This window comes from Equus asinus, chromosome 20 (genome assembly GCF_041296235.1).
Source record: "Equus asinus isolate D_3611 breed Donkey chromosome 20, EquAss-T2T_v2, whole genome shotgun sequence".
Classification (NCBI taxonomy): Eukaryota; Metazoa; Chordata; class Mammalia; order Perissodactyla; family Equidae; genus Equus; species Equus asinus.
The window spans coordinates 45,585,711-45,613,228 of NC_091809.1; the positions used below are offsets into that span (position 1 = coordinate 45,585,711).

Below are 27,518 nucleotides of genomic sequence, written 5' to 3' on the forward strand. Positions count from 1 at the left end.
TCTTTATCTATGGGTTTGTTTGTTGTTGTCAACTGTTCTCAAAGGGAAAAAAATAGACCTCTCCCTGATGCTGCCAGTAGGTTTATCTTCTGAGCACAGACACCTGACTACTCTCTCTCCCTAAGCATCATGAAAAACGTAGGGAAAGGAACAGATAAGAGTTCCTTAACCAAGCCCTGGCCGTTACAGCCACGGCATTCAAGAGAGCCTTCTGTGAAGGGAGTCCGGGTGGCGATTTCGGGAGACCGAGGAAAGAGGAGGCTGATTTCCATATTTAAGAAAAGTGCTCATCTCAATAAAACCAGGAAAAAGGAAGAAACGTGCGCTTTCCAAGGACCTTGCACATTTCTAGGGGGCTGTAAAGTACAGAGAAGGGAGTGAGGAGCGCCAAATATCTGCCCAGGGTGCTTCAATTCTGACAGAAGCAGGAAAGGAGAAGGGAAGATGTGCAAGCTTTAATGGACAGAAACATGAGGCGGTGCATATACGCTCAAGAAAAGACAGCCTCACAAATGAAACTGTCTTTTGTGTAGCGTTTTGCAGTTTGGAATAGTTTTTCTCATAAAAATGGGGCTTAGAGTCAGAAGTCCAGGCCAAATCCTGCCACTAATTGAAGTGTTATCTTCGACCCATCAGCCAACTTCTCTTTCGGTGGCTTCGGTTTCCTCGGTGAAACAAAGTGGGGTGGAGGTGGACTAAGTCAAAGCGCAGCCATTCTGATTTCTATCGAAAGCCTAGAGCAGGTCAATTCCAACCAGCAAGCGAGCGCCTCTTCCGCGTGGCTGCGGAGGGGATGCGGGTCATGCCCACTCCTCGGCCAGGGCTCCCCAGGTGACTGGAAGAGAGGCGAGCGCGGACTGTCCCTGCACCGACTTGCTCCAGACATCAGTCACTCCCGACCCCGCCAGTCAGACATCCAGCGCCGAGGCCGGAAGGGTCCCGCGAGCGCACCCGGGCGGGCGCCGGACCCCATGACGTGGCCCAATGCCCGGCCTGGGTCAGCGGCTCTCCTCTAACTGGTGGCCCGGCCTCTCCGCCGCCTCACCGGCAGCAGCAGGAGAGCGACGAGGGGCGGGCCTAGGACGTGGCCCAATGGGCGCGCGCGCCGGGGCGGCGGGGGCGGGGCCGGGCGCGCGGCGCAGGGCCGGGCGGCGCAGGCTCCAATGAGCGCACGCCGCGTCCGGGGCCGGCTGATGCGCGAGACGCAGTCGAGAGGTTGGTGGCTAATGTAACAGTTTGGAAACGGAGGGGAGTTGCGAAGGGCGCGGGCTGGGGGTCGCGCTGCCGGCCTCGTGGGGACGTCTGCTGCCGCGTTTGTCCCAGAGCTGGGGGCACAGGAGCGGAGGCAAGAGGTAGCGGGGGTGGGGATGGCGATGGGGGCTGGCCACCTCTCCTAGAGGAGGCAACGTGCTGGCTCTGGGGGCCGGTCGGTAGTGGGACGAGGGCCCCACGGAGGTCGGTGCTCTCGGCCCCGCAGCTCGGCCCCCGGGGAGCCCCCAAGCCTTAGAGGTGGGCCGGTGCCCGTTTCTGGGAGTGGGAGCCACCGCCTTCGTCAGGTGAGCCTTAGGTAAACTTGGGGTACTCGGTACCCGCCCGGCGAGGGACCTTACCGTTCCAGGTGCAGCGCATCTACGTAGGCACTGGGGCCGGGGGGTAGGATGGGGAAGGGAAGCGGGCGGGACAACCCAAAGGGATGCAGAGGAGGAGACGGGCCCTCCTTCCATCCCAGCTTCCCCCAACGTCATCGTCTCTCAGTTCCTGACCAGGCCTGGCTTGGCTTTCCCCACCAGCGGGGGAGCTCCAGGTGTGGGGAAGTAGTCCAGCCCGGGGCAGGGATCCCTGGCCGCACCCCAGGTGTCTGACAGCAAGGACAGTGCTAGGATGCCCTAGTTACTAGCTCTGCAGTGGGTGGAAGGCGCTGGTCCTCCACCTCCTTCCTGTAACCTTCCCTGTTGAGGGATGTGGAGGATGGAGCCCAGGACTCAGGCTTTTTCACCTGGGGCTTTGTGTGGGCGCTTCTGGGGATAATTACAGTGGTTAGTCCTCATCAGGAGAGAGGGGAGGGGATGTAGACTGCTCTGCTCTGGGTGAGAATGGAATAGGTGTGAATCTTAAAGCTTCTCTGTTCTGGATGAGGTTCTGTCTCATTCACTCAGGGCATCCAGTTACAAGTGTTGTTTTACTCCTCCCCCAGGGACACAATGGCAGCCACGGTCAGGAGGCAGAGGTCGAGGCCAAGGAGGCTAGCCTGTTGGGCCTTGATGGCTGTGCTCTTGGCAGACCTGTTGGCACTGAGTGGTATGTACCCCAGCATAGGAATCAAAAGAATAAATGAATGATTGATGAATGATACGTGGTGGGAAGGGGAATGAGGCTTTTGGTTGGAAGCCTCTAGACTCTTGAGTTGCTGGACCCAGGCCTCTTTCTTTGTTTTTTTGCTATCTTGCCTTTTCTGTGGAAAGTGGTGTGCTTTGATTAGAGGGGCCTCAGGAAGGTGGTGGAAGTGGGACTAACTGACAAACCTGTTTCACCTCCAGACACGTTGGCAGTGATGTCTGTGGACCTGGGCAGCGAATCCATGAAGGTGGCCATCGTCAAACCTGGAGTGCCCATGGAAATTGTCTTAAACAAGTGAGGGCGGCCCCGGAGTCAGGGGTGGGGAAAGAGGGAGTCTGGGCTCCAAACTGGTCTGTGTTCTTCCTAGTAGCCACAATGGACTTTGGTGTCTGGGTGACTGATTATATGTAGGATGTTGAGGCTCCTGGGTCCACAGCCTGCTGCTGTAGGCACTTGGGCCCAATGTCTCTTTTCCTCAGGGAATCCCGGAGGAAAACCCCAGTGACTGTGACCCTGAAAGAAAATGAAAGATTCTTTGGAGACAGTGCAGCAAGCATGGTGAGCTAGCAACCCACCCCTTCCCAGAAGCAGTGGGCAGAGGAGAGGAGATGACAGACCCCAGAGTCTGTCCCCTTATCAGTCTCTGATGGAAGAGGTAGGTGATGGAGCTTGGGAAGACTAATATTGTGATCCTTCTGTACCTCCTCTCAGGCTATCAAGAATCCAAAGGCTACGCTGCGTTACTTTCAGCACCTCCTGGGCAAGCAGGAAGATAATCCCCATGTGGCCCTTTACAGAGCCCGTTTCCCAGAGCATGAGCTAGGCTTCGACCCACAGAGGCAGACTGTGCACTTCAAAATCAGCCCGTGAGTGCTCTGCTGGGAAGGCGGGCTCAGCAGGCCTGCTGGGCTCCTGACTGGCATGTGCTTGTGATTGTCTTTGCCTGAATGCCTGCCTTTCCTTGCCTCTAACTACTCCCCTTCCCCCAGGCAGCTGCAGTTCTCACCCGAGGAGGTACTGGGCATGGTTCTCAATTACTCTCGTTCCCTGGCTGAAGATTTTGCAGGTGAGTGGCCAAGGTGGGGCCAGTAGTGGCCAAGTTCCCTAGGATCTCAAATGGGAACAGTTTTGTCTCCCAGGGAACATTTGGCAATGTGTGAAGACATTTTTGGTTGTCATAACTGGGGTGCCGCTACTGCCATGTAATGAGTAGAGGCCAGGGATGCTGCCCAGCATCCTACAATGCACAGGGCAGCCCCCATTTAATTCTGTTTTAGAATTATCTGGCCCAGGATGTCAGTAGTACTAATACTGGGAAGCCCTCATGTAAGGTGTGGAGCTGGTGGGAACCCTGTTCTGTTGTCTTCTGTAGAGCAGCCCATCAAGGATGCAGTGATCACCGTGCCAGCCTTCTTCAATCAGGCTGAGCGCCGGGCCGTGTTGCAGGCTGCCCGCATGGCCGGCCTCAAAGTGCTACAGCTCATCAATGACAACACTGCCACTGCCCTCAGCTATGGGGTCTTCCGCCGGAAAGATATCAACACCACTGCCCAGGTGAGCCGGGGAGGAACTTCTGAGCAGACTCGCAGAGTGACATGTTCTGAGGATGGAGGCCACTTGGCTCGTTTTGCATGTTGTTTGCATGGCTGGCCCTGGGCAAAATGCAGCAGCAGCTTCCCAGCCCCTGTTGGAGCTGTTCAGCTTTGAATGGAGAGTTGGTGCAGCCCCTTGGAGGCAGGCAGGTGCTCTGGAGTTGGATAAGGTTCCTGTGACAGTTGCGTTGATGTCTCTGCAGAATATCATGTTCTATGACATGGGCTCGGGCAGCACTGTGTGCACCATCGTGACCTACCAGACAGTGAAGACGAAGGAGGCGGGGATGCAGCCACAGCTGCAGATCCGGGGAGTGGGGTAAGTGGGTGCTGGGAGGAGGGCTGCTGCAGATCCACTTTGGGGTCGGGGGTTTCTTCTTGGAGGGGCGTCTGCCTCCCTTTGCTGCTCCCTGCAGGGGTGCTCTCCTGGTGAAAGCCTCAGTCATTGTAGGGTACCTCCCAAAGCACAGGGAAGGTGGAGAGGAGGGAGTACAGTTTGGGAAGAAGGAAAGTCAGGGAACTTCCTGAGCTGCTCCTAAGGAAATTCACGAGCCTGTAGGCCATCAGTAGGATGTCAGATTCAATCTTTTTTTTTGCTCTCTTATCATTTCCAGTTTACTTAAGTAACTTGTCCCTGACATGGTCTTATTTCCCGAATCTGTCATTTTCCGTTTATCTCTACCACTTGTACCCTAGTTCAAGCTACCATTGCCTCTGACCTACAGAACTCCAGCCAAGATCTGCTTCCAGTGTGGCCTCCCTCCAGTTCTTTCTCCATATTGTTGCCACAGGGTTCTTTTGCCAACCTGGCTGTAACCCGTGTCTTTAAAAACCCTCAGTGGCTCTCAACCTTTGTCTTGGCCTATGAGGCTGTGCCTGTGTGAGCCCTGACTCCTCCTGCTTGTCTCGAACCCTGAGCCTCTTGCTCTTTGAGCTGCAGCCATCCTTGCCTTTCTTTGGAACTTACTCACCATGCTCTCTCCCTCAGGGTCTTTACATCTACTGTTCGCTCTCTAGAATGTTCTTTCCTCTTTGCCTAGTTAATTCCAGATCATCCTTCAGGTTTCAGCTCAAGCATCCCTTCTTCACAGAACTTTACCTGACATCACTAAATAGCTGAAATTTCCCATGTATGTGTTCTAGTAGCCTTGTGTGCCTCTCCTTTATAACACATGCTGTGGTTATAATTTCACATCTATATTATCATTCGATTACCAGATTGTAAACCCCTTGACAGCATGGATCCTGTCTTTTTTTTTCCTCTCTCAATTGTATCCCTAGAAACAAATACATGGTTGATGCCCAGTGAATACAGTTGAATGTGGGTAGATGACGTGTCACTGTGAAGTGTCAGCTATGTGGGATGAGAGTCGGGTTCCTGTGTAGATGAACAGACCCCCTGTGTTCCTCACACTTCTCCCTGTGCCGTTTGCTGCACAGGTTTGACCGCACCCTGGGGGGTCTGGAGATGGAGCTCCGGCTGCGTGAACACCTGGCCAGGCTTTTCAATGAGCAGCGCAAGGGCCAGAAGGCAAAGGATGTGCGGGAGAACCCCCGGGCCATGGCCAAGCTGCTACGGGAGGCTAATCGACTCAAAACCGTGCTGAGTGCCAATGCTGACCACATGGCACAGGTGCCCACACATGGCCAGTTGAGGGCAAATATTCCCCACCGAGAGCGTGGAGGACCCCACCCTCCTTAGCTATGCTCCTTTGCCTGGTGTGGCCCCTCCTTTGTTCCCATGGCTTCTGCCATCCTCCCAAAGTCCCATCTACCCAGAGACAGGACCTGAATGAGAACTCTGACACTCCCCATCCTCCCCTAGATCGAGGGCCTGATGGACGATGTGGACTTCAAGGCAAAAGTGACTCGATTGGAGTTTGAAGAGTTGTGTGCAGACTTATTTGAACGAGTGCCTGGGCCTGTGCAGCAGGCCCTGCAGAGTGCTCAAATGAATTTGGTGAGGGGGGAGTCGGAGGTGGGCATGGGGTGGGAGACAAGTGGGATACGAACTGGTTAGATGGGGCAGAGGTGGGAACAGGAACCTTAAGGGAGGAGTCAGTTTTGAGGAGGAGGGTTGACTACCTGCTGTCCAGCCTCACATTCTTTCTCCCCCACAGGATGAGATTGAGCAGGTGATCCTGGTGGGCGGGGCCACTCGGGTCCCCAAAGTTCAGGAGGTGCTGATGAAGGCTGTGGGCAAGTGAGTGTGGGGGCTGGGGCATCGGGGCCAGGGCTCCAGGGCTGGGCCGCTGGAGGGCAGAGGGGAGGGAGGCCAGGCTGAGTGCTCCAGGGTAGATGGTACTGAAGCTTGGGACTTTGACAGGGAGGAGCTGGGAAAGAACATCAATGCAGACGAAGCAGCCGCTATGGGGGCTGTGTACCAGGCAGCCGCGCTCAGCAAAGCCTTCAAGGTGAAGCCGTTTGTAGTCCGAGATGCGGTGGTCTACCCCATCCTGGTGAGTAAGGCTGTCTGATCAGGTGCCAAGCTCCCTTTACGTCTCCGAGTGTGATCTCCCCTCCTGTCTGCTCTAGCCTGTCCCTTTGTCTTTCTGCCATTTGACATTCTCCACCCACCCTCACCCCAGAACCTGTTCTGGTTCTGCAGTGTGCCTCCTCTCTGCCTGCTGTGTAGGTGGAGTTCACAAGAGAGGTGGAAGAGGAGCCTGGGGTTCGCAGCCTGAAGCACAATAAGCGTGTTCTCTTCTCCCGGATGGGGCCCTACCCTCAACGCAAAGTCATCACCTTTAACCGCTACAGCCATGATTTCAACTTCCACATCAACTATGGTGACCTGGGCTTCCTGGGGCCTGAGGATCTTCGGTGAGGGGGTGGGGCAGGATGGGAGCTCCAGGGAGGGAGAGTGTGGGGCCTGAAGGGCTGACACAGGGAAGCAGGTTGTGGGGTTGGGGTTGGGGTGAGCATCTTTTCTGGACGATGCCTGTCCTCCTGAGTGTGTGCTCAGGGAGGGCCCCAACATCCTGTGCCAGGAGGCTGTGTCGTCAAGAGCTGGAGGCAGGCTGGGTGGGTTCCCCTGAACTGCTCTCTCCTCCCCAACCAGGGTATTTGGCTCCCAGAATCTAACCACAGTGAAGCTAAAAGGTGTGGGCGAGAGCTTCAAGAAGTATCCTGACCATGAGTCCAAGGGCATCAAGGCTCACTTCAACCTGGATGAGAGCGGTGTGCTCAGCCTAGACAGGGTGAGAGCAGACGGAGACCCTGTGTACAGGGCGGGGGCCCAGCCCCCCAGACTTTTCCAGAGTGGTTCCACGTGGCATTAGAACATGATAAATGTTCTGTTGTGGGGTTTGGAGTTGGGTATATCTTGGCTCTAAAGCTGCCCAGGGATCTGATGTCAGCCTTCTCAGAGCCTGTAAATGCCTATGGACATTGTAAATTTCAGGATCTATAGAAAGGCTAAGGAATCCATTTTTGAAGAACATTTCTGGGGAGTAATAATATCTATTATGACCTACTATGGGGAATTATGCCCCACTCTGTTGTTGAGTGGAGAAGTGCGGGGCTCTGAGGGAAGAAGGAGCTATGATCCTGTCCTCAGAGGACTCATAATCAAAAGGGGTAGAGGTGACTTGATCCAAGAGCCCTTGGAAGAAGGCAGGTGAGAGAATAGGCCAGCACAGCTGGAAGTCACATGGATGTGCATAAGCAGACCCCCACTATGGCAGGATGTTCGTGGAGAAATGGTGCGTTGGCTTGTGTGTTTCTTCATCTTGAATCTCCATTTTCAGGTGGAGTCTGTGTTTGAGACCCTGGTGGAGGACAGCCCTGAAGAGGAATCTACTCTGACCAGTAAGCTGAGTGTGCACATCTGTGCGCCTACATGTGTGTGAGGAAGAGAATATACTTGGGTGTATCTGGGGGAGGCAGGCAGGCCTCGCCCTTTGGGTTAGGAGGTGAACTCACTGTTGTGGTCCCTTTTGAGTCTTTGGGCTTTCTTCCTTCTAGAACTTGGCAACACAATCTCCAGCCTGTTTGGAGGTGGTACCACAACAGATACTAAAGAGAATGGTACTGACACTGTCCAGGTAAGGCCAGGATGGAGCTGGGGGAGCATGGAGATGGCGTGTGGGGCCAGGTAGTGGTAGCAGAGGCAGGGAGTTGGGTGGGCGTCCCAGCTCCCTAGGATTTACTAGACCTCCCCTTCCTTTCGGAACGACCATCCCCTCCTCCGGACTCTGAGCTGTCCCTGGGCTCAAGCTCCAAGGACCATTCTCCTCATCTCCAAACTCTTCTCCTTTGTCCACCTAGACTGCTGTGGTCCAAACAGCCCCCTGGCATTTCCATACAGTTGTCATATGTCTACCCCCAAGCTGTGTTGTGAGCAGTGAGCCCCTTCAAAGCAGGGCCTGGGGGCAGTGGCGTTGCTGGGCCGGTCCTGACCTGGAGGCTCTGCTGGTGACTGTTATCTGCATGTGTGTCTCTGATTGATTCCTAGGAGGAAGAGGAAAGCCCTGCTGAGGGCAGCAAAGATGAGCCCGGAGAGCAAGCGGAGCTCAAGGAGGAAGCTGAGGCCCCAACGGAGGATACCTCTCAGCCCCCACCCGCTGAGCCTAAGGGGGGTGCAGCCCCTGAGGGAGAAAAGCCCGCAGAAAAAGAAAATGGGGAGAAGTCTGAGGCCCAGGTGAGCTGCAAGCAGAGTAAGGCCAGGCTGGACCTAGGGGCTGAGGGAGCAGATGCCCGCCTTGTTTCTTAACCCCAAGAGCCCTGCCCACGGAGAATAGAAGACCCCAGCTTTTCCTGACATCCTCATCTCTTACCCCTCAGAAGCCAAGTGAGAAGGGAGAGGTAGGGTCTGAGGGTGTCCCTCCAGCCGCAGAGGAAGAAAAGAAACAGAAGCCTGCGCGGAAGCAGAGGATGGTGGAGGAGATTGGGGTGGAGCTGGTTGTTCTGGACCTGCCCGATTTGCCCGAGGACGAGCTGGCTCGCTCGGCGCAGAAGTGAGTAAAGACTGCGTGTGCATGTGGAGGCTGGGCAGGTGTGGAATGGCGCCCCTGGGAAGGAGAGCTGACTGAGTTCAGCACACTGTCTCCCTCATGCCTGTCTCTCCTTTGTCCTCCAGGCTTCAGGACTTGACACTCCGAGACTTAGAGAAGCAGGAGCGGGAGAAAGCTGCCAACAGCTTGGAAGCTTTCATCTTTGAGACCCAGGTTGGTGGGCTGGGAGGCCCGTGTGCCCTGGAACCTATGTCTGGGGAGGGTCTGGCTCTGCGAGCCTCGCCCTCAGGGGCTCGCTGCATGCTTGTGCTTATGTGCACCTCCCTAGGACAAGCTGTACCAACCTGAGTACCAGGAAGTGTCCACCGAGGAACAGCGTGAGGACATCTCTGGGAGACTCAGTGCTGCTTCCACCTGGCTGGAGGACGAGGGCTTTGGGGCCACCACAGTGGTGAGGGACCTCCCGGAACATGACGGGTGGGCTGGGATCTCTCGCCTTCCTCTCCCAGGGTCAGAGAAAGTGAGAAGAGAGGGGGTGTGAGGCCATAAAGAAGGCTGAGGGGCTGGCTCCAGGGCTGTCCTGTCATCCCTCCAACCCCTCTGCTCACTCCCACCCTCACCTCCATCAGATGTTGAAGGAGAAGCTGACTGAGCTGAGGAAGCTGTGCCAAGGGTTGTTTTTTCGGGTAGAAGAGCGCAAGAAGTGGCCTGAACGGCTGTCTGCCCTCGATAATCTCCTCAACCATTCCAGCATATTCCTCAAGTGAGAGTCCCATTGCCCTTTCTTCCTTGTTCAGTCCTGCCGAGCCCCATGACTCTCGTGCCCATCAGCTTCCCATTCCCCACCCCCATACCCGGGCCCCTCTTCCTCCTGGGCTGATTGTCTCTTCTCTGGCTTCCAGGGGGGCCCGGCTCATCCCCGAGATGGACCAGATCTTCACTGAGGTGGAAATGACAACCTTAGAGAAAGTCATCAATGAGACCTGGGTAATCCCTCTGTAGATATTTAACTGGATACTTAACGTGGCAAGGTGGGCCATGCTAGGCAGCATGAGGGATGCAGAGAAATGGAGACTCGGCAGCCTCTGCCTCCTGGCTTAGCAGCTAATGGGGAAGGCAGAAGATGTCTGCATTTGAAGCCATGTCTGAAAAGTCCCAAATGAGGGTCATAGCCATGAGTCATCAGACTGGAGGCACAACAGAGCCCACCTCCCTGAGGTTAGAGAAGGCTGCTTTGAGGAGCTTGGACTTGAGCTGGACTCAGAAAGTGGCCAGGGTTTGGACAGGCGAGAGTGACTTGTCAGGTGAAGCAGAAACTGTTTTGGATGTGTGGGGACTGTTTTGGAACCAGAACTCACAAGTAAAGAGACAGGAGGGGAATAATTGAGAAGTTCAGCTGTAGTTAGGCCAGAATAATAGGATGTAAGGCAGGAACGTGTAGTTTGGTACTCCCTTGTGGAGAGTCTTGAATGCCATTCTGAAGTGTCTGCTTACCCCTGTGCAGCTGACAGCCTGGGGTGGCAAGTGATTGAGGTCTGAGGGAAGAGCCTGAGGCAGGTTGGGTGTATGTTTCATCTGGGACAGAGAAGTCTCTCTCTCTCTCTGGCTGGCTCTGAGCCTGTGCTGGCCTCACCCACAGGCCTGGAAGAATGCAACTGTGGCTGAGCAGGCCAAGCTTCCCGCCACAGAGAAGCCCGTGTTGCTCTCAAAAGACATTGAGGCCAAGATGATGGCCCTGGACCGCGAGGTGCAGTATCTGCTCAATAAGGCCAAGTTTTCCAAGCCCCGGCCCCGGCCCAAGGACAAGAATGGGACCCGGGCAGAGCCTCCCCTCAATGCCAGTGCCAGTGACCAGGAAGAGAAGGTCATCCCTCCACCAGGTGAGGGCCGGGGGCCTGGGTCCGGGTGCTCCTGGGCGGGAAGAAGACCTCCTTCCCCTCCTGGGACGACATTTTACTCCTGGTTTCCCTCCAGGCCAGACTGAAGATGCAAAGCCCGTTTCAGAACCTGAGAAAGAGACTCGTGAGTGGGGGAAACTGATTGGGAATGTGGACATCGCTTAGCCGTGGGCTTGGCAAACTGGCAGGCACGGCCTGTTTCTGGATGGCCCAGGAGCTATGAATGGCCTTTACTTTTTTAGAAGCTTATTTAAAAAAAAAAAATGCAAAGAGACCAAGTGTGGCCCACAACTCCTAAAATGTTTACTATCTGACTCTTTACAGAAAAAGTCTGCCAACCCCACTACTAGTCCCTGCCTCCTTTCTGCAGACTCTAACCTATTTCTTCCCCAAAGCAGAATCTGAACCAGCAGACGCTGAACCTCTGGAGTTAGGAGGTCCTGGATCAGGTGAGGGTGGAGCTGGGGACGTGCCGGGAAGCCTGGTAGGGTCTGGGGGGGATATCTGCACAGAACTGGGGCCAGTTACCGCCATTTCACCTGCTGCCATTCCTTTCTCTCTCCAACTCCCAGTAGAATCTGAACAGAAGGAGCAGCCGACAGGACAGAAGCCAACTTTGAAGAATGATGAACTATAACCCCCACCTCCCGGTTCCCCATTCATCCCCACCCCCTTCTCCTACCACCTCTATTTATTAAACATCGAGGGTTGCGGGGAGGGGTTGGTCCTGCCCTCAGAGGCTTAAGTTCCTTTTCTCTCACCTGTGGTTGGAGGTGTGGAGAAAGGGGAAGGATGGGACAGCTCACCAGTTCCTTCTGGAGTAGTTCTGTGGTTAAAACTGAAATTGTTCTGTTCCCTAATCCCACCCCTGGTTCCCTACTCATCCAGGCCCTAACTTGGGAAAAATCACTATTATGTCTTAATGCGTTGCCTGTGGGTAGGTGAAAGAATGGCCGTCAGTGGTTGACAGACCTGATGGTGGGAAGGATGTCCTGGGGTGTTACTCTCCAGTCTTCTCTGGTCATCCTTCCTTCTCTCCTTTCCTCTTCCACCAAGAAATCAGTGTCACACAGGGGCCAGTGTCTACAGAGCCTTGGTTACCAGGTTTGGTTTCTGAGTGTCTATCTCTGCTCTTTCCTCCTCCCAGATCTCTTTCCCTAAAACCCCTGTCCCCGTCTGACTCCTTCTCATGGGTTTCCTTAGATTCCTGTTGCAAGTTGGGCAGTTCTCTGCCTCTTGTGCAAAGCCCTTCCATCTGGACCAGCTGAAGTAAAGCTAGATTGATTCCCACCCTTACGTACAATCCCTGGTGGCCAGAGTAGGCAAGGAGAAAGTGAAGAAGGGAATCCAGCCACCTCTCCAGGGAGTGAGACGTGTGAAAACCCTGTAGCTCCCGTCTGTGGACTCTTGGGCCCAGGAAGGCTGTGTAGAGTGGCTGGCATGGGATGCCAGCGTCCTGCAAGCACTGTCAAAATCTGCATCTTCCCAGTAGCTTGGTACCCCGTATCCCTTTGACTGCCCCCTTCTCTCTCCTGCTGTCCTGCCCTCCCAGACAGAGCCTTTCCCTGGCCCTCTGGGCTGACCAAAATGTGCTTTCTACTGTGAGCCCCTATCCCAAGACCCTGGGGGAAGGAGAGACCATGGTGTGAATGTAAAAATGCCACCTCACTCTCTTCGAGGCAGGCCTAGTGGTGAAGGAAGAGGGGACGAGCTGGCCTTCCTTTCATGCATTGCTCTGCTAGGATGGGGCCTTTTGCCCACCATGCTGATGTCGGGGAGCCTGTCCTCCAGTATTCTGTCTGTAGCAGGAGCCAGGGCTGCCACCCAGCCCCCTGGGCAAGGGCGGGCCTGGTTGTGTCTGTCTTTTGTCTTTTTTTCCTCTTTTTTTTTTTTTTGCCACATTGGCAGAAATGAGGCCTAAGGGTCCCACCCACTCCTGTATGTTTGAGTTCTTTTGCTAGCAGTTGAGGCTGGTTGGACAGGTTTGAGTCAAATTGTACTTTGCTCCATTGTTAATTGAGAAACTGTTTCAATAAAATATTCTTTTCTACAGTTTTTGTGCTGTGATTTTTAAAAATGTTTATTTCTTGAATATAAGTAATACATGTTTATTATAGAAAATTTGGAAGAAAAAAGTTTGAATAATAATTTAAAATTACCCATAATACTACCACCAAAACCTTATTAACGTTTTGGGCTTAGTCGAGATTCATATACGCAATTATTTTTTCTTCATGAAAACAAGACTGGTTTTATTTTGCTCCTGATGGTCTTTGGCCACGTCCAAATAATTTTTAGGTAACATCTGTTTTTAAGGTAACAACCCCATTTTACAAATAACCACCCCATTGACAGTTCATAGAGGTTTACTGATTGGTCCAGAGGTGTTAAGTGCCTCAGCAAGGTTAGATCCTTGCTCTCTATTCTGCCCTGAGAGCGTGTTGCTAGAGACTCATCATTCGTAGCCCAATTGATTTGGGTTCTTCAGTTGTGTTGGAGCCATATTTTACCAGAGGAAGATCACTCTAATCCTCTAGTCACTAATTATTTATATGTCTAAGCAGTTGAATAAATAATGACCATGAGAGTTATATTTTTCTTTAAAGGTTGAACAGGTCAGACAAGTTTTGAACATGAAAGACTTTTTTTTTTCTTTTTTGATAGACTTTGTTTTTTAGAGCTGTTTTAGGTTCACAGCAAAATTGAGCGGAAAGTACAGAGAGTTCCCATATAGCCCCTGGCCTTGTACACACACAGCCTCCCCCGCTATCAGCAGCCCACACCAGAGTGGGACATTTGGTATGATCGATGAACCTGCATGTCATCACCCAGAGTCCGCAGTTTACGTTAGGCTTCGCTCTTGGCGGTGTACATTCTTTGGGTTTGGACAAATGTCTAATGACAGGTGTCTACCGCTGTATGTCACACAGGGTAGTTCCACTGCCCAGACATTCCTCTGTGCTCTTGCCTATTCATCCATCACTCCCTCACCTCTAACCCTGGCGACCACAGGTCTTTTTACTTTCTCCATAGTTTTGCCTTTACCGGAATGTCATATCGGTGGGATTATACAGTACACAGCTTTTTCAGGTTGGCTTCTTTCACCTAGCAATGTGCATTTAAGATTTAAGATTCCTCCATGTCTTTTCATGGCTTGATAGCTCATTGCTTTTTAGCGCTGAACAATATTCCATTGTCTGGATGTACCCCGGTTTATCCATTTACCTACTGAAGCACATCTTGGTTGCTTTTCCAAGATTTGGCAATTAGGAAAAAGCTACTATAAACATCCATATTCAGGCTTTAAGTTTTTGACTCATGTGGGTATGTAATTTTAGGTACATTTTTAAGTTAACATCATAAGCATGTCATTAGCAATTCTTGAATATAAAAGTACTGAGTTTTTTAATAGCCATTGTTTCAAAGGATCGATTTTGATTCCTCTAGTTTCCATCACCAGGTGGGCATTGTTAACAGCTTGGCGATCCACTGAATAGATGCTCCGTGGTTTACTTGATCTTTCCTCTATTACAGCATACCCTTGGGCAGAAGGTGGTTTTCATGATCTCTTAGGTTAGATTCAAAGGTGTGAATATTTAAGGCCGTGGTTCTCAACCAGGGGCAATTTTGCCAGAGGACATACAGCAATGTCTGGAGACATTTTTGGCTGTCACAACTGGAGGAGAAGTTACTGGTATCTAGTAGATAGATGTCAAGGATGCTGCTAAATATCCTACAATGCACGAGACATCCCCTCGTCACAAAGAATTACCCAGACAAAAATGTCAATAGTGCTGATATTTAGAAATTCTGATTTAGGTTTTCAAGTCTCGTCTTTTTGTAATTCTTTGCTAATGTGTGTGGGAAGCAGTACTGTTTACGGGTGTTAGAGTCCAACAAATTAGGAACTAGGCAGTAACCTGCTCCTGCTTGTGTTCTGAGACAAATCACTAGACTTTGATTTTTCCTATCTTTTTAAAGGAAGATGAGACCCAACCTTGCATGATTTTTAAAATCAACACAGTATTAATACTTTAATTTTACCAACCTGATAGATAAAAAGTGGCATTACAGGGCTGGCCCGGTGGCACAGCAGTTAAGTGTGCACGTTCCGCTTTGGCGGCCCTGGGTTTGCCAGTTCAGATCCCAGGTGAGGACATGGCGCCGCTTGGCACGCCACGCTGTAGTAGGCGTCCCACATAAAAAGTAGAGGAAGATGGGCATAGATGTTAGCTCAGGGCCAGTCTTCCTCAGCAAAAAGAGGAGGATTGGCAGCAGTTAGCTCAGGGCTAATCTTCCTCAAAAAAAAAAAAAAGTGGCATTACTTTTATTATTGAGGTTGAGCATCTTATTTAAGAGCCACTTGTCCGCTAGCCCCAGTGGCCTAGGGTTAAGTTCGGCATGCTCCACTTTGGGCCTGGGGTTTGGGCACAGACCTACACCATTGGTGTGTCAGTGGCTATGCTGTGGCAGCAGCTCACATACAAAATGGAAATTGGCATCAGATGTCAGCTCAGGGAGAATCTTCCCCAGCAAAAAAAAAAAATAAACAGCCACTTATATTTCCCCTCTCTGTGACTTATTTTTCCCTATCGTTTGTCCATTTTTCTACTAGGCTGCTCATCTTAGTGATTTTTAAGAATTCTTTATATATTAAGGAAATCAGTCCTTAGTCCATGAGTTGTAAATATATCTTACCCAGTATATGTTTTGACTTTGTATATTATCTTCATCATAAAGAAATTTATTTTCGGTAGAATTTATCAGTGTTTTTTGTATGGCTTTTAAGTGTGTGTTGTACTTAGGCCTTCCCCACTTCACAATTATAAGAATTTTTCCATGTTTTCGTCTAAAACTTATGGTTCTACTTTTTTGTATTTAGATCTTTAAGCCACCTAGACTTTGTTTTAGTATAAGGTATGAAGTAGTGATTTAATTAGCCAGGTGTTCCAATGCCATGTATTGAAATCCATTTTTTCTAGGCTGATATGGAAAGTCACATTTATCATATAACAAATTCTCAGATGTATTTGAGCATATATTGGAATTTTTAATTCTGTTTGAATGATATGTTTCTTATTGCCAGTAACACACAGGTTTGATTATTGTGGTTTTTCTAATTTTTAATAACCTCATTACACTTTTAAAAGATTTCTTGAGTGTTCTTGCTTAGTTTTTCCTACGAACTTTAGAATATCTGAGAGGGAGCAGGACTGCCTGGACTTACATCCTGACCGCTGTTTATCAGCCCTATGACGTGACAAGTCCCTTAACCTCTGTGGCTCAGGTTTCTCGTAAAAATTGTACTTACCTCTTAGGATTGTTGTGAGAATTAACTGAGATAGTAGGAAAAGCTCTTAGGATAGTGCCAGGCACATAATAAGCACTATCTAATTGTTTGCTACTGTTATTAAGGGGTTTAAGAATCCTGAAACAAATTACAGATGATAGCAACATAGGAATGGTAAGTAGAGGATTTAAGACCAAGGAATTAATTTTGTTGAGGGGATGATATCAATCTTGAAAAGCTTAAGGAATTGATAGAGAAAAATAAACATAAGTATGGGTCTTAATAATTAGGGATATACTGCCTATAAGAGACTCATTTTGATCAAAGACACAGGTTAAAAGTGAAAATATGGGCAATGGTATTCCACACAAACAGTAACCGAGAGAGATGGGGTGGCTATACTAATTTCAGACAAAATAGTATTTAAGTCATAAGCTGTTACAAGAGACAAAGACATTACATATTAATAAAAGACTTAATCAACAAGATACATGGGCCAGCCTGGTGGCATAGTGGTTAAGTTCATGCACTCCACTTCAGCAGCCCGAGGATCACAGTTTCAGATGCCAGGCACAGACCTACACGCCACTCATCAAGCTATGCTGTGGAGGTGTCCCACACACAAAATAGAGGAAGATTGGCACAGATGTTAGCTCAGGGCCAAACTTCCTCACCAATAAATGAATAAATAAATAAATAAATAAGATGTAACAATTATAAACATAAGCACCAAACAATATATGACACATACAATGCCAGAATTGAGGAGAGAAATAGTTCCACAATAACAGTTGAGACATCAATACTCTACTTTCAATAATGGATAGAACATCTAGATGAATGATCAATAAGGAAATAGAGAACTTAAACATCACTATAAATTCAATGTAACAGACTCCACCCAAAAATAGAATGCTCCACCCAACAACAGCAGAATACACATTCTTCTCTAGTGTACTTGAAACATAATGCAGGATGGACTGTTTTTTGGGCCACAGAACAAGTCTCGATAAATTTTAAAAGACTGAAATAATACAAAATATTTTTACTAACACAATGGAATGAACCTAGAAGTCAATAACAGAAGGAAAACTGGAAAATTCACAAATATGTGGAAATTAAACAACACACTCTCTTTTTTTTTGCTGAGGAAGATTTGCCCTGAGCTAACATCTGCTGCCAATCTTCCTTTTTTTGTTTTCATTTTCATATGTGAGCCACTGCCACAGCATGGCCACTGATAGACGAGCAGTATAGGTCTGCGCCCAGGAATCGAACCTGGACCGCTGAAGCAGAGCACACCAAACTTAACCACTAGGCCACCGGGGCTGGCCCTAAACAATATACTCTTAAATAACCAATGGGTCAAAGAAGAAATCACAAGAGAAATAAAATACCTGGAGACAAATGAAAATAAAAATGGAGACAGTAAAAAGATCAGTGGTTTCCAGATGGGGCTGGCCCCATGGCCGAGTGGTTAAGTTCATGCGCTCCGCTGCAGGTGGCCCAGTGTTTCCTCAGTTCGAATCCTGGGCGCAGACATGGCACTGCTCATTGAACCATGCTGAGGCAGCGTCCCACATGCCACAACTAGAAGGACCCACAACGAAGAATATACAACTATGTACTGGGGGGCTTAGGAGAGAAAAAGGAAAAGAATAAAATCTTTAAAAAAAAAAACAAAAAAAAAAGATCAGTGGTTTCCAGGGGACAGTGGGGAGGGAAGGATGCACAGGAGGACAACAGGATTTTCAGGGCGTTGAAACTATTCTGTATGATACTCTAATGGTGGGTACATGTCATTACACATTTGTCAAAACCCACAAAATGTGAACCACTAAGAGTGAACCCTAATGTAAACTGCAGGCTTTGTGTGATAATGATGTGTCAATGTAGGTTCAATTGTAACAACTACACCACTCTGGTGTGAGATGTTGATAATGGGGGAGGCTGTGCATATGTGGGACCAGGGAATATATAGGCACTCTCTGTACTATCTGTTCAATTTTGCTGTAATAAAGTCTATGAAAAACACAGACACATGCACACACACACACACAACATAACAAACATTGTGGGATTCAGTGAAAGCAGTGCACAGAGGGAAATTTATAGCTGTAAATGCCTACATATGAAAAGAATAATATCTCAAATCAACAATCTAACTCCAAACCATAAGGAACTAGAAAAAGAAAAGCAAACAAAACCGAAATGTAACAGATGGAAAGAAATAATAAAGATTAGAGCAGAGATAAACAAAATAGAGAACAGGAAAAAAAATAGAATCAATGAAATCAAAAGCTAGTTCTTTAAAAGGATCAATAAAATCGACAAATCTTTAGCTCAATTGACTAAAATAGAAAAGAGAGCAAGAGAAGACTCAAATTACTAAAATTCAAAGTGAAAGAGGCAACATTACTGTCAACTTAAAAAAAACAAAAAGAGTTGTATGAGAATACTAGGAATAACTGTATGCCAACAAAGTGGATAATCTAGATGAAATGAACAAATTCCCAGAAACACACAAACTATCAAAACTGACTCAAGAAGAAATAGAAAATCTGAATGGACCATAAGGAGTATGAAAATTGAATCAGTAATCAAAAACCTCCACTAAAGAAAACTCCAGGACCAGATGGCTTTACTGGTGAATTCTACCAAACATTTAAAGAAGAATTAACACCAATCCTTCTTAAATTCTTCCCAAAAATTGAACAGGAGGGAACACCACCTAACTCTGTGAGGCGAGCATTAGCCTGACACTGGAGCCAGAACAAGACATTAGAAGAAAAGAAAACTATAAATCAATATCCCTTATGAATAAAGAGGCAAAAAAAAAAAATCCTCAAAACAAAAAAACCTAGTGAACTAAATTTAGCAGCATAATTAAAAGGATTATATACCGGGATCAAATAAGACTTATCTCAGACATGCAAGGGTGGCTTAATATATAAAAATCAACCAAGGTAATACATCATATTAGTAGGATGAAGGAAAAACACACACGATGCAGAAAAAGCACTTGACAAATTCCATCATCCTTTCATGATAAAAACACTAAAAAGCCAGGAATAAAAGGGAACTTTTTCAACGTGATGCCATATATGAAAAACTCACAATGAACATCATACTCAATGATGAAAGACTGAAGGCTTTTCCTCTAAGATTGAGAGTAAGATAAGGATGTTTGCTTTGACCATGTCTATTTAACATAAGTTGTATAAGTTCTAGCCAGAGCAACGAGGCAAGAAAAAGAAATAAAAGGCATCCAAATTTGAAAGGAAGAAGTAAAACTAACTCTGTTTGCAGATGACTTGATTTTATATGTAGAAACTCTAAATAATCCACAGAAAATCTCTCAGATTAATAAACAAATTTAACAAAGTTGCAGGATATAAAATCAACATTCAAAAGTCAGTTGTATTTCTATACACTGACAATAAACAAACCGAAAAAGGAAACTGAGAAAACAATTCCATTTACAATAGCATCAAAAAGAACAAAATACTTAGGAAAAAATTTAACCAGGAAACACAAGCCTTATGCACTTAAAACTACAAAGCATTGCTGAAGGAAATTAAAGACCTGAATAAGTGAAAAGATATCCATGTTCATGGATTGGAAGACTTTATATTGCCAAAATGACAGTACTCCCAAATTGATCCAGAGAGTCAATGCAATACTTATCAAGATTCCAGCAGGTTTCTTTGCATAAATTAATAATATGATCCTAAAATTTATATGGAAATTCAAGGAACTCCAAATACTCAAGGCACTCTTGAAAAAGAAGAACAAAGTTGGAAGACCCACAGTTCCCAATTTCAAAATTTGCTACAAAGCTACAGTAGTCAAAATGGGTACAGTATTGGTACATGGATATACATATAGACTAATGCAATAGAATTGGGAGCCCAGAAATAAATCTTCACGTATATAATCGAGTTTTGACAAAGGTGTCAAGACCAGTCTCTTCAGCAAATGGTGCTGGGAAACTGGATATCCACACGAAAGAGAGTGAAATTGGAACCTTACCTTATGCCATACATAAAAATTAACCCAAAATGGATCAAAGACCTAAATTTAAGAAGCTGAAACTATGAAACACTTAGAGGAAGACACCGTGGAACTTGGATTTGGCAATAGTTTCATAAACATGATACCAAAAGCACAAGCAATAAAAGAAAACAGATAAATTGGACTTCATCAAAATTAAAAACTTTTGTGCATTAAAGGACACAAGAGAGTGAAAAGGCAGCTCACAGAATGAGAGAAAATATTTGAAAATCGTATATCTGATAAGAGTTTAGTATCCAGAATACACAAAGAATACCTACAACTCAACAACAAAATGACAAACAACCCAATTAAAAAATGAGCAAAGCATTGGAATAGACATTTCTCCAAAGATGTACAAATAGCCGATATGCACGTGAAAACACGCTCAACTTCATCACCTGTCAGGGAAATACAAATCAAAACCACAATGAGATACCAACCACACCTACTAAGATGGCTATAATAATAATTTTTTTAAAGAAAAATAACTAGTGTTGATGAGGCTGTGGAGAAATTAGAACCCTCACATATTGGTGGTGGGAATGTAAAATGAGCAACCACTGTGGAAAAGTCTGTTCCTCAAAAAGTTAAACATAGAATTACCATATGACCCAGAAATTCCACTCCTAGGTATATATCCAAAAGAATTGAAAACAGGAACTCAAACAGATACTCATCCACAAATGTTCATAACAGCAATATTCACAATAGCCAAAAGATGGAAAATCCAAGTATCCATCAACAGATGAAGGGATAAACAAAATGTGGTTTATCCATACAAGGGAATAATATTTAGTCATAAAAAGGAACAAAGTTCTGTTACATGCTACAACATAGATGAACTTTGAAAACATTATGCTAAGTGAAAGAAGCCAAGCGTCTGCCCCGTGGCCCAGTGATTAAGTTCGCCCGCTCCGCTGCGGCGGCCCAGGGTTTCATTGACTGGGATCCTGGGCGCGGACATGACACCGCTCATCAGGCCATGCTGAGGCGGCGTCCCACATGCCACAAGTAGAAGGACCCACAACTAAAAGTATACAACTATGTACCCGGGGAGCTTTGGGGAGAAAAAGAAAAAAATAAAAAATAAAACCTTTAAAAAGAAAAAAGAAAGAAAGAAGCCACGCACAAAAGGACAGATATTACCACAAAAAACCCAGGGGCTGGCCAGGTGGCGCAGCCGTTAAGTGGACACATTCCGCTTTGGCGGCCCGGGGTTTGCCGGTTCGGATCCCCGGTGCTGAGATGGCACCGCTTGGCAAGCCACGCTGTGGTAGGCATCCGTATATAAAGTAGAGGAAGATGGGCATTGGTGTTAGCTCAGGGCCAGCCTTCTTCAGAAAAAAAGAGGAGGATTGGCAGCAGATGTTAGCTCAGGGCTAATCTTCCTCAAAAAAAAAAAAAAAAATACAACCCAACAACTCAATTAAAAAATGGGCAAAAATCTGAACAGTGGTTTCTCCCAAGAAGATATACAGATGGTCAACAGGCACATGAAAAGATGTTCAACATTACTATCAGGGAAATGCAAATCAAAACTACAATGAGATATCACTTCACTCCAGTCAGAATGGCTGTAATTAAGAAGACAGGAAACAACAAATGTTGGAGAGGATGTGGAGAGAAGGGAACCCTCGTACACTGCTGGTGGGAGTGCAAACTGGTGCAGCCACTATGGAAAAAAGTATGGAGATTCCTCAGAAAATTAAGAATAGATCTACCATATGATCCAGCTATTCCACTGCTGGGTATTTATCCAAAGAACTTGAAAACAAATGCATAAAGATAGGTGAACCCCTATGTTCACTGCAGACTTATTCACAATAGCCAAGACTTGGAAGCAACCTAGGTGCCCATCAATGGACAAATGGATAAAGAAGATGTGGTATATATACACAATGGAATACTACTCAGCCATAAAAAATGGTGAAATCTGGTCATTTGCGACAACATGGATAGACCTTGAGGGTATTATGCTAAGTGAAATAAGTCAGAGGGAGAAAGTCAAATACCATATGATCTCACTCATAAGTGGAAGATAAAAACAACGACAAACACACACATAGAAACGGAGATTGGATTGGTGGTTACCAGAGGGGAAGGAGGGACGGGGAGGGCAAAAGGGGTGATTAGGCACATGTGTGTGGTGATGGATTGTAATTAGTCTCTGGGTGGTGAACATGATGTAATGTACACAGAATTTGAAATATATTACAATGTACATCTGAAAGTTATATAATGTTATAATCCAGTGTTACTGCAGTAAAAAAGGGACACATATTGTATGATTCCATTCATACGAAGTGCCCAGAATATGCAGATCCATAGAGACAGAAAGTAGATTAGAGGAGCCGGGGGAGTAGGGAGTGACTACCCATGGGTACCAGATTTTTGGGGGACACCATGAAGATGTTCTGAAATTAGATAGTGGTGATGGTTGCACAACCTTGTGAACATACTAAAACCACTGAGTTATAAATTTTATGCTGTGTGAATTATATCTCAATTTTCAAAATGTGTACATAGTCATTTTTAAAATCTGCTCTGCGTTTAGTTACAGTTATATTATGAAGGGGGCATCAATATATATAATTTTATAGGGCAGAGTAGTGATTTATTTCCACTTTTTCTTGACCAGTATTTTAAATTTTTAGTTTTTCAAAGAGTCTGACTTTGATACACCGTATTGCAGTTTGTTTCCTATTTCACTAACTTTTGCTCTTATCTCTGATTCCTTCTACTTTCTTTTGATTTATCCTCTTTTAAAAAAATTCTTAAGTTAAACCTTAGCCTACTAATTTTCAGCCAGTTTTCAAATATAAGCATGTAAGTCTATAATTTCCTCCAAATATCCTGTTATGGTAGCCCACAGGTCTTAATACATGGTGTTTTATTATTTTTCAGTTCTAAATACTATCTGATTTACACTATGATTTCTTCTTTGATGCACACGTTATTTAAGAGTGTGATTTTATTTTATTTCTTTTGAATGGGTAATGCATTCAAAATTCAAAAGGTACTTAAGAATGTGCAGAGCAAAATCTCTCTTCTGCACCTCCTCCTCCAACTCCCAGCTATCCAGTTCTCTTTTTTGGATTAATAGTATTAGCAATGTCTTGCTTAGTGTCAGAAAATTGTGTTATTTTTGTTAACCATTCTGAGGATCTCTGTTTTTGATAGGTGAATTTAACACATTTACCTGTATTATAATTACAGTTACAGACTGTTAGACTTGTTTTGCCCGTCGTTTTTTTTGTTTTTGTTTTTTTTACTACATCCTACTTTCTATTGGGTAGACTGATTTTTTTTAATTTATTTTATTTTTTTGCTGTGAGGAAGATTGGCCCTGAGCTAACATCTCTTGCCAATTGTCCTCTTTTTTTGCTTGAGGGAGATTGTTGCTGAGCTAACATCTGTGCCAATCTTCCTCTATTTTATAGGGGATGCCACCACAGCATAGCTTGAGGAGCAGTCCTAGGTCGGCGCCCAAGATCTGAACCTGTGAGACCTGGGCCACCAAAGCGGAGTGCGCAAACTTAACCACTACACCACTGGGCTGGCTCCAAGACTGATTTTTTAAAAAATTTTTCTAGTTCAAAGCTGCATATTCTATTTTGATTATTCTGGTGGTTGTGCCTTCATTATTAAGACTGATACTTATGTTTGTTTTTTTCTCTGTTAAATTCCTAAATATAAATATATATAATATAAATATTTATTTTAACAATTGGCTCGCACAAATGTGGATGCTGGTGAGTCCAAAATCTACAGTGTGAGCTGGCAGACTGGAGGCCCAGGCGAGCCAATGGTGCAGTTCCAGTCCAAAGGCAAGTGGATATCATTAGCGGTGCTAATGATGTCTGAAAGCTGTCCGCTAGAGAATTCCCTCTTGCTTCAGTCTTTTTGTTCCATTTAGGCCTTCACCTAATTTGATGAGGCCCACCAACATTATGGAGGGCAATCTGCTTTACCCAAAGTTCACCGATTTAAATGTTAATCTCACCCAAAAGCACTCCCCAAGCTGACACATAAAACGAACTATCACAATTACAAATATCGTTTTTTTGTTTATTTTGGCTCTTGCTTTTTTTAGACAAAAGTGAACTTAATTATTTTCTGACTTTTCCTCATCTGTGTCTGCCCCGTTAAGCTCTTATTTTCAGTTATTATATTTTTCAGTTTAAGAGTAACCACGTGAGTCTCTTTTATAATCAAGTGTGTAATTCTCTGCCAGTCATTTGATTTCTTGGACATATTAATCACAGTTATTTTCAAATCTGTGTTTGATAACTCCATTACTGTGGGTATAATTCTACTTGGTACTTTTTTCCTGATGGTCACTTAATTCTTGCCTTTTTCAATGCCTGTGTGTTTGTCCGTGCCAAACATTGTGTATAAAGAATTGCAGAGATAATTTGTGGCTTTGGATGACATCTTCTTTCAGAGAAAAATTTCTTTTGCTCATGGTAGGCAGTTAGGGTAGGTAGGGGAAGATTATCTTTTTTAAAAAAATGTTTTCCTCCAGCTTTATTGAGGTGTACAACAAATAAAATTGTAAATATGTAAAGTGTACACAGTGATGATTTGATATATATATATATACACATTGTAAAATGATTCCCACAATCAAGTTAATTAACACATCATCACCTCAAAGTTACCTTTTTTTTGTGTGCAAACACTTAAGATCTACTCCCTTAGCAAATTTTAAGAATGGAATACGATATTATTAACTATAGTCACCATCCTGTACATGATTAGATCCTCAGAACTTATATTCATCTTATAACTGAAAGTTTGTGCTCTTTGACCAACCTCTCCCCATTTCACCTACTCCCTAGCCCCTGACAAACACCCTTCTACTCTTTCTACGACTTCAACTTTTTTTTTTTTATATTCCACATATACGTGGTACCATACAGTATTTGTCTCTCTCTGTTTTACTTATTTCACTTAGCATAGTACCCTCCAGGTTCATCTACGTTGTCACAAATGGTAGGCTTTCCTTCTTTTTTATGGCTGAACAATATTCCATTTTATATGTATATCTCACATATTCTTTTTTTTTATTGAGTTATTGATAGGTTACAATCTTGTGAAATTTCAATTGTACATTAATGTTTGTCAGTCATGTTGTAGGTGCACCACTTCACCCTTTGTGCCCACCCCCCACCCCACCTTTCCCCTGGTATCCACTAAACTGTTCTTGGTCCATAGTTTTAAATTCCTCATATGAGTGGAGTCATACACAGATTGTCTTTCTCTTGCTGGCTTATTTCACTTAACATAATTCTCTCAAGCTCCATCCATGTTATTGCAAATGGAATGATTTTGTTCTGTTTTGCAGCTGAGTAGTATTCCATTGTATATATGTACCACATCTTCTTTATCCATTCGTCTGTTGATGGGCACTTAGGTTGCTTCCACGTCTTGGCTATTGTAAACAGATATCTCACATATTCTTTATCCATTCATCTGTCAGCAGACACAGCTTGTTTCTATACCTTGACTATTGTGACTAATGCTGCAATGAACGTGGGAGTACATATACCTCTTAAAGGTAGTAATTCTGTTTCTGTTGGGTATATACCCTAGAAGTGGGATTGCTGGATCCTATGGTAGTTCTATTTTACATTTTTTGAGGAATCTCCACACTGTTTTCCATAATGGCTGTACCAATTTACATTCCCACCAACAGTGTACAAGGGTTCCCTTTTCCCACACCCTCACCAACATTTGTTATTTCTTCTTGATAATGGACATCCTAACATGTGTGAGGTGATAGCTCACTGTGATTTTCATCTGCATTTCCCTGATGATTAATGATGTCGAGCATCTTTTTATATACCTGCTGGCCATCTGTATGTCTTCTTTGGAAAAACGTCCATTCAGGTCCTTTGCCCATTTTAAAATTGGGTTATTTTTTGTTTTGCTATTGAGTTGTAAGAATTCCTTATATATTTTGGAGATTAACCCCCATCAGATATATGATTTGCAAATGTTTTCTCCCATTCTGTCTGTTGCTTTTTCACTTTGTTGATAGTTTCCTTTGCTGTGCAGAAACTTTTCAGTTTGATGTAGTCTTACTTGTTTGTTTTTGCTTTTGTTGCCTGTGCTTTTGGTATCAAATCCAAAAGGTCTTTGGCCAGGAGCTTTCCCCTATGTTTTCTTCTAGGAGTTTTATGGTTTCAGGTCTTACATTTAGGTCTTCATTCCATTTTGAGTTGATTTTGTTTATGCTGTAAGATAGGAGTCCAATTTTATTATTTTGCATGTGGATATCCAATTCTCCCAACACTATTTATTAAACAGACTTTCCCCATTGTGTATTCTTGACACCTTTGTCAAAAATTAGTAGTTAATTCTATAGGCATAGTTTTATTTCTGGGCTCTCTATTCTGTTTCACTGATCTATGTGTCTGTTTTTATGCCAATACCATACAATTTTAATTATTATAATTTTGTAATATAGTTTGAAATCAGGAAGTGTGATGCCTCCAGCTTTGTTCTTTCTGCTCAAGATTGCTTTGCTGTTTGGGGTATTTTGCGTTTCCATAAGAATTTTAGGATTTTTCTATTTCAGTTAAAAATGCCACTGGAATTTTGATAGAGATTGCATTGAATCTGTAGATAGCTTTGGGTAGTATGGGCATTATAACAATATTAATACTTTCAATCCATACACACAGGATATTTTTTCATTTATTTAGGTCTTCTTCAATGTCTTTCATCAGTGTTTCATAGTTTTCAGTGTACAGATCTTTCACCTCATTAGTTAAATTTATTCCTAAGTATTGCGTTCTTTTTGATGCTCCTGTAAAGGGTTTTTTTTTTGTTAATTTCTTTTTCAGAGGGCGCTCCACAGTCCTGCAGATGTGTCTCTTGCCTCAACAGTATTTGGACAGAAGAGAGACGAGGACTCCCCAAGTTCCAGCCTCAGATCAGCCTCCAGCCTCCTCTCCAGTTGCAATTTCCAGGACCCTCTTCTCGGCCATCCCCTGCCTCTTGGACCAACCAATACCATTTTGTGTGGTTAGCCCCTTATTGCTGACCAACCATGAGCTCCCAGATTCGCCAGTTATTCCACCCACCTGGAGCCCACCATCGCCCACCTGGTCAGCCTGCATCTGTGGGCCTCCTTCTCCTACCTCCCTCTGACCTTCTATTTGGACCACAATGATGTGGCTCTGGAGGATGTGGGTCACTGCTAAGAGACGTGTGAGGGCGCCGAGCATCTCTTGAAGATGCAAAACCAGCGTGGCAGTCACACCCTCTTCCAGGACATGCAGAGGCCCCCCAAAGATGAGTAGGGGTAATACCCTGAACTCTCTGGAAGCTGCCATTGCCCTGGAGAAGAACCTGAGGCGGCCCTTCTCGATTTGCGTGCCCT

At 45.7% G+C, this 27,518-nt stretch overlaps 1 protein-coding gene across 12 annotated transcripts; it reads left to right on the top strand.

The window, feature by feature from the left end:
- Window positions 1-1,095: 1,095 nt before the first annotated feature.
- HYOU1 (hypoxia up-regulated 1) lies at window positions 1,096-12,834 on the top strand. 12 transcript variants are annotated; one of them, XM_014855663.3, is made up of 26 exons: window positions 1,096-1,215; window positions 2,195-2,298; window positions 2,538-2,631; window positions 2,817-2,895; window positions 3,049-3,203; window positions 3,327-3,403; window positions 3,710-3,891; window positions 4,133-4,248; window positions 5,370-5,562; window positions 5,755-5,889; window positions 6,050-6,132; window positions 6,256-6,388; window positions 6,565-6,752; window positions 6,991-7,129; window positions 7,679-7,739; window positions 7,896-7,975; window positions 8,386-8,571; window positions 8,715-8,887; window positions 9,010-9,097; window positions 9,213-9,335; window positions 9,514-9,647; window positions 9,787-9,871; window positions 10,524-10,764; window positions 10,859-10,906; window positions 11,181-11,231; window positions 11,355-12,834. In XM_014855663.3, exons 2-26 carry the CDS (start codon window positions 2,202-2,204, stop codon window positions 11,417-11,419), a joined length of 3,006 nt encoding a protein of 1,001 aa, XP_014711149.3. In that variant the 5' UTR covers window positions 1,096-1,215; window positions 2,195-2,201; the 3' UTR covers window positions 11,420-12,834. The 12 variants fall into 12 exon arrangements, with proteins under 12 accessions (XP_014711149.3, XP_044608553.2, XP_070346220.1 ...); XM_044752618.2 differs by having other exon boundaries at window positions 11,358-12,834; XM_070490119.1 differs by having other exon boundaries at window positions 8,718-8,887.
- Window positions 12,835-27,518: the final 14,684 nt, after the last annotated feature.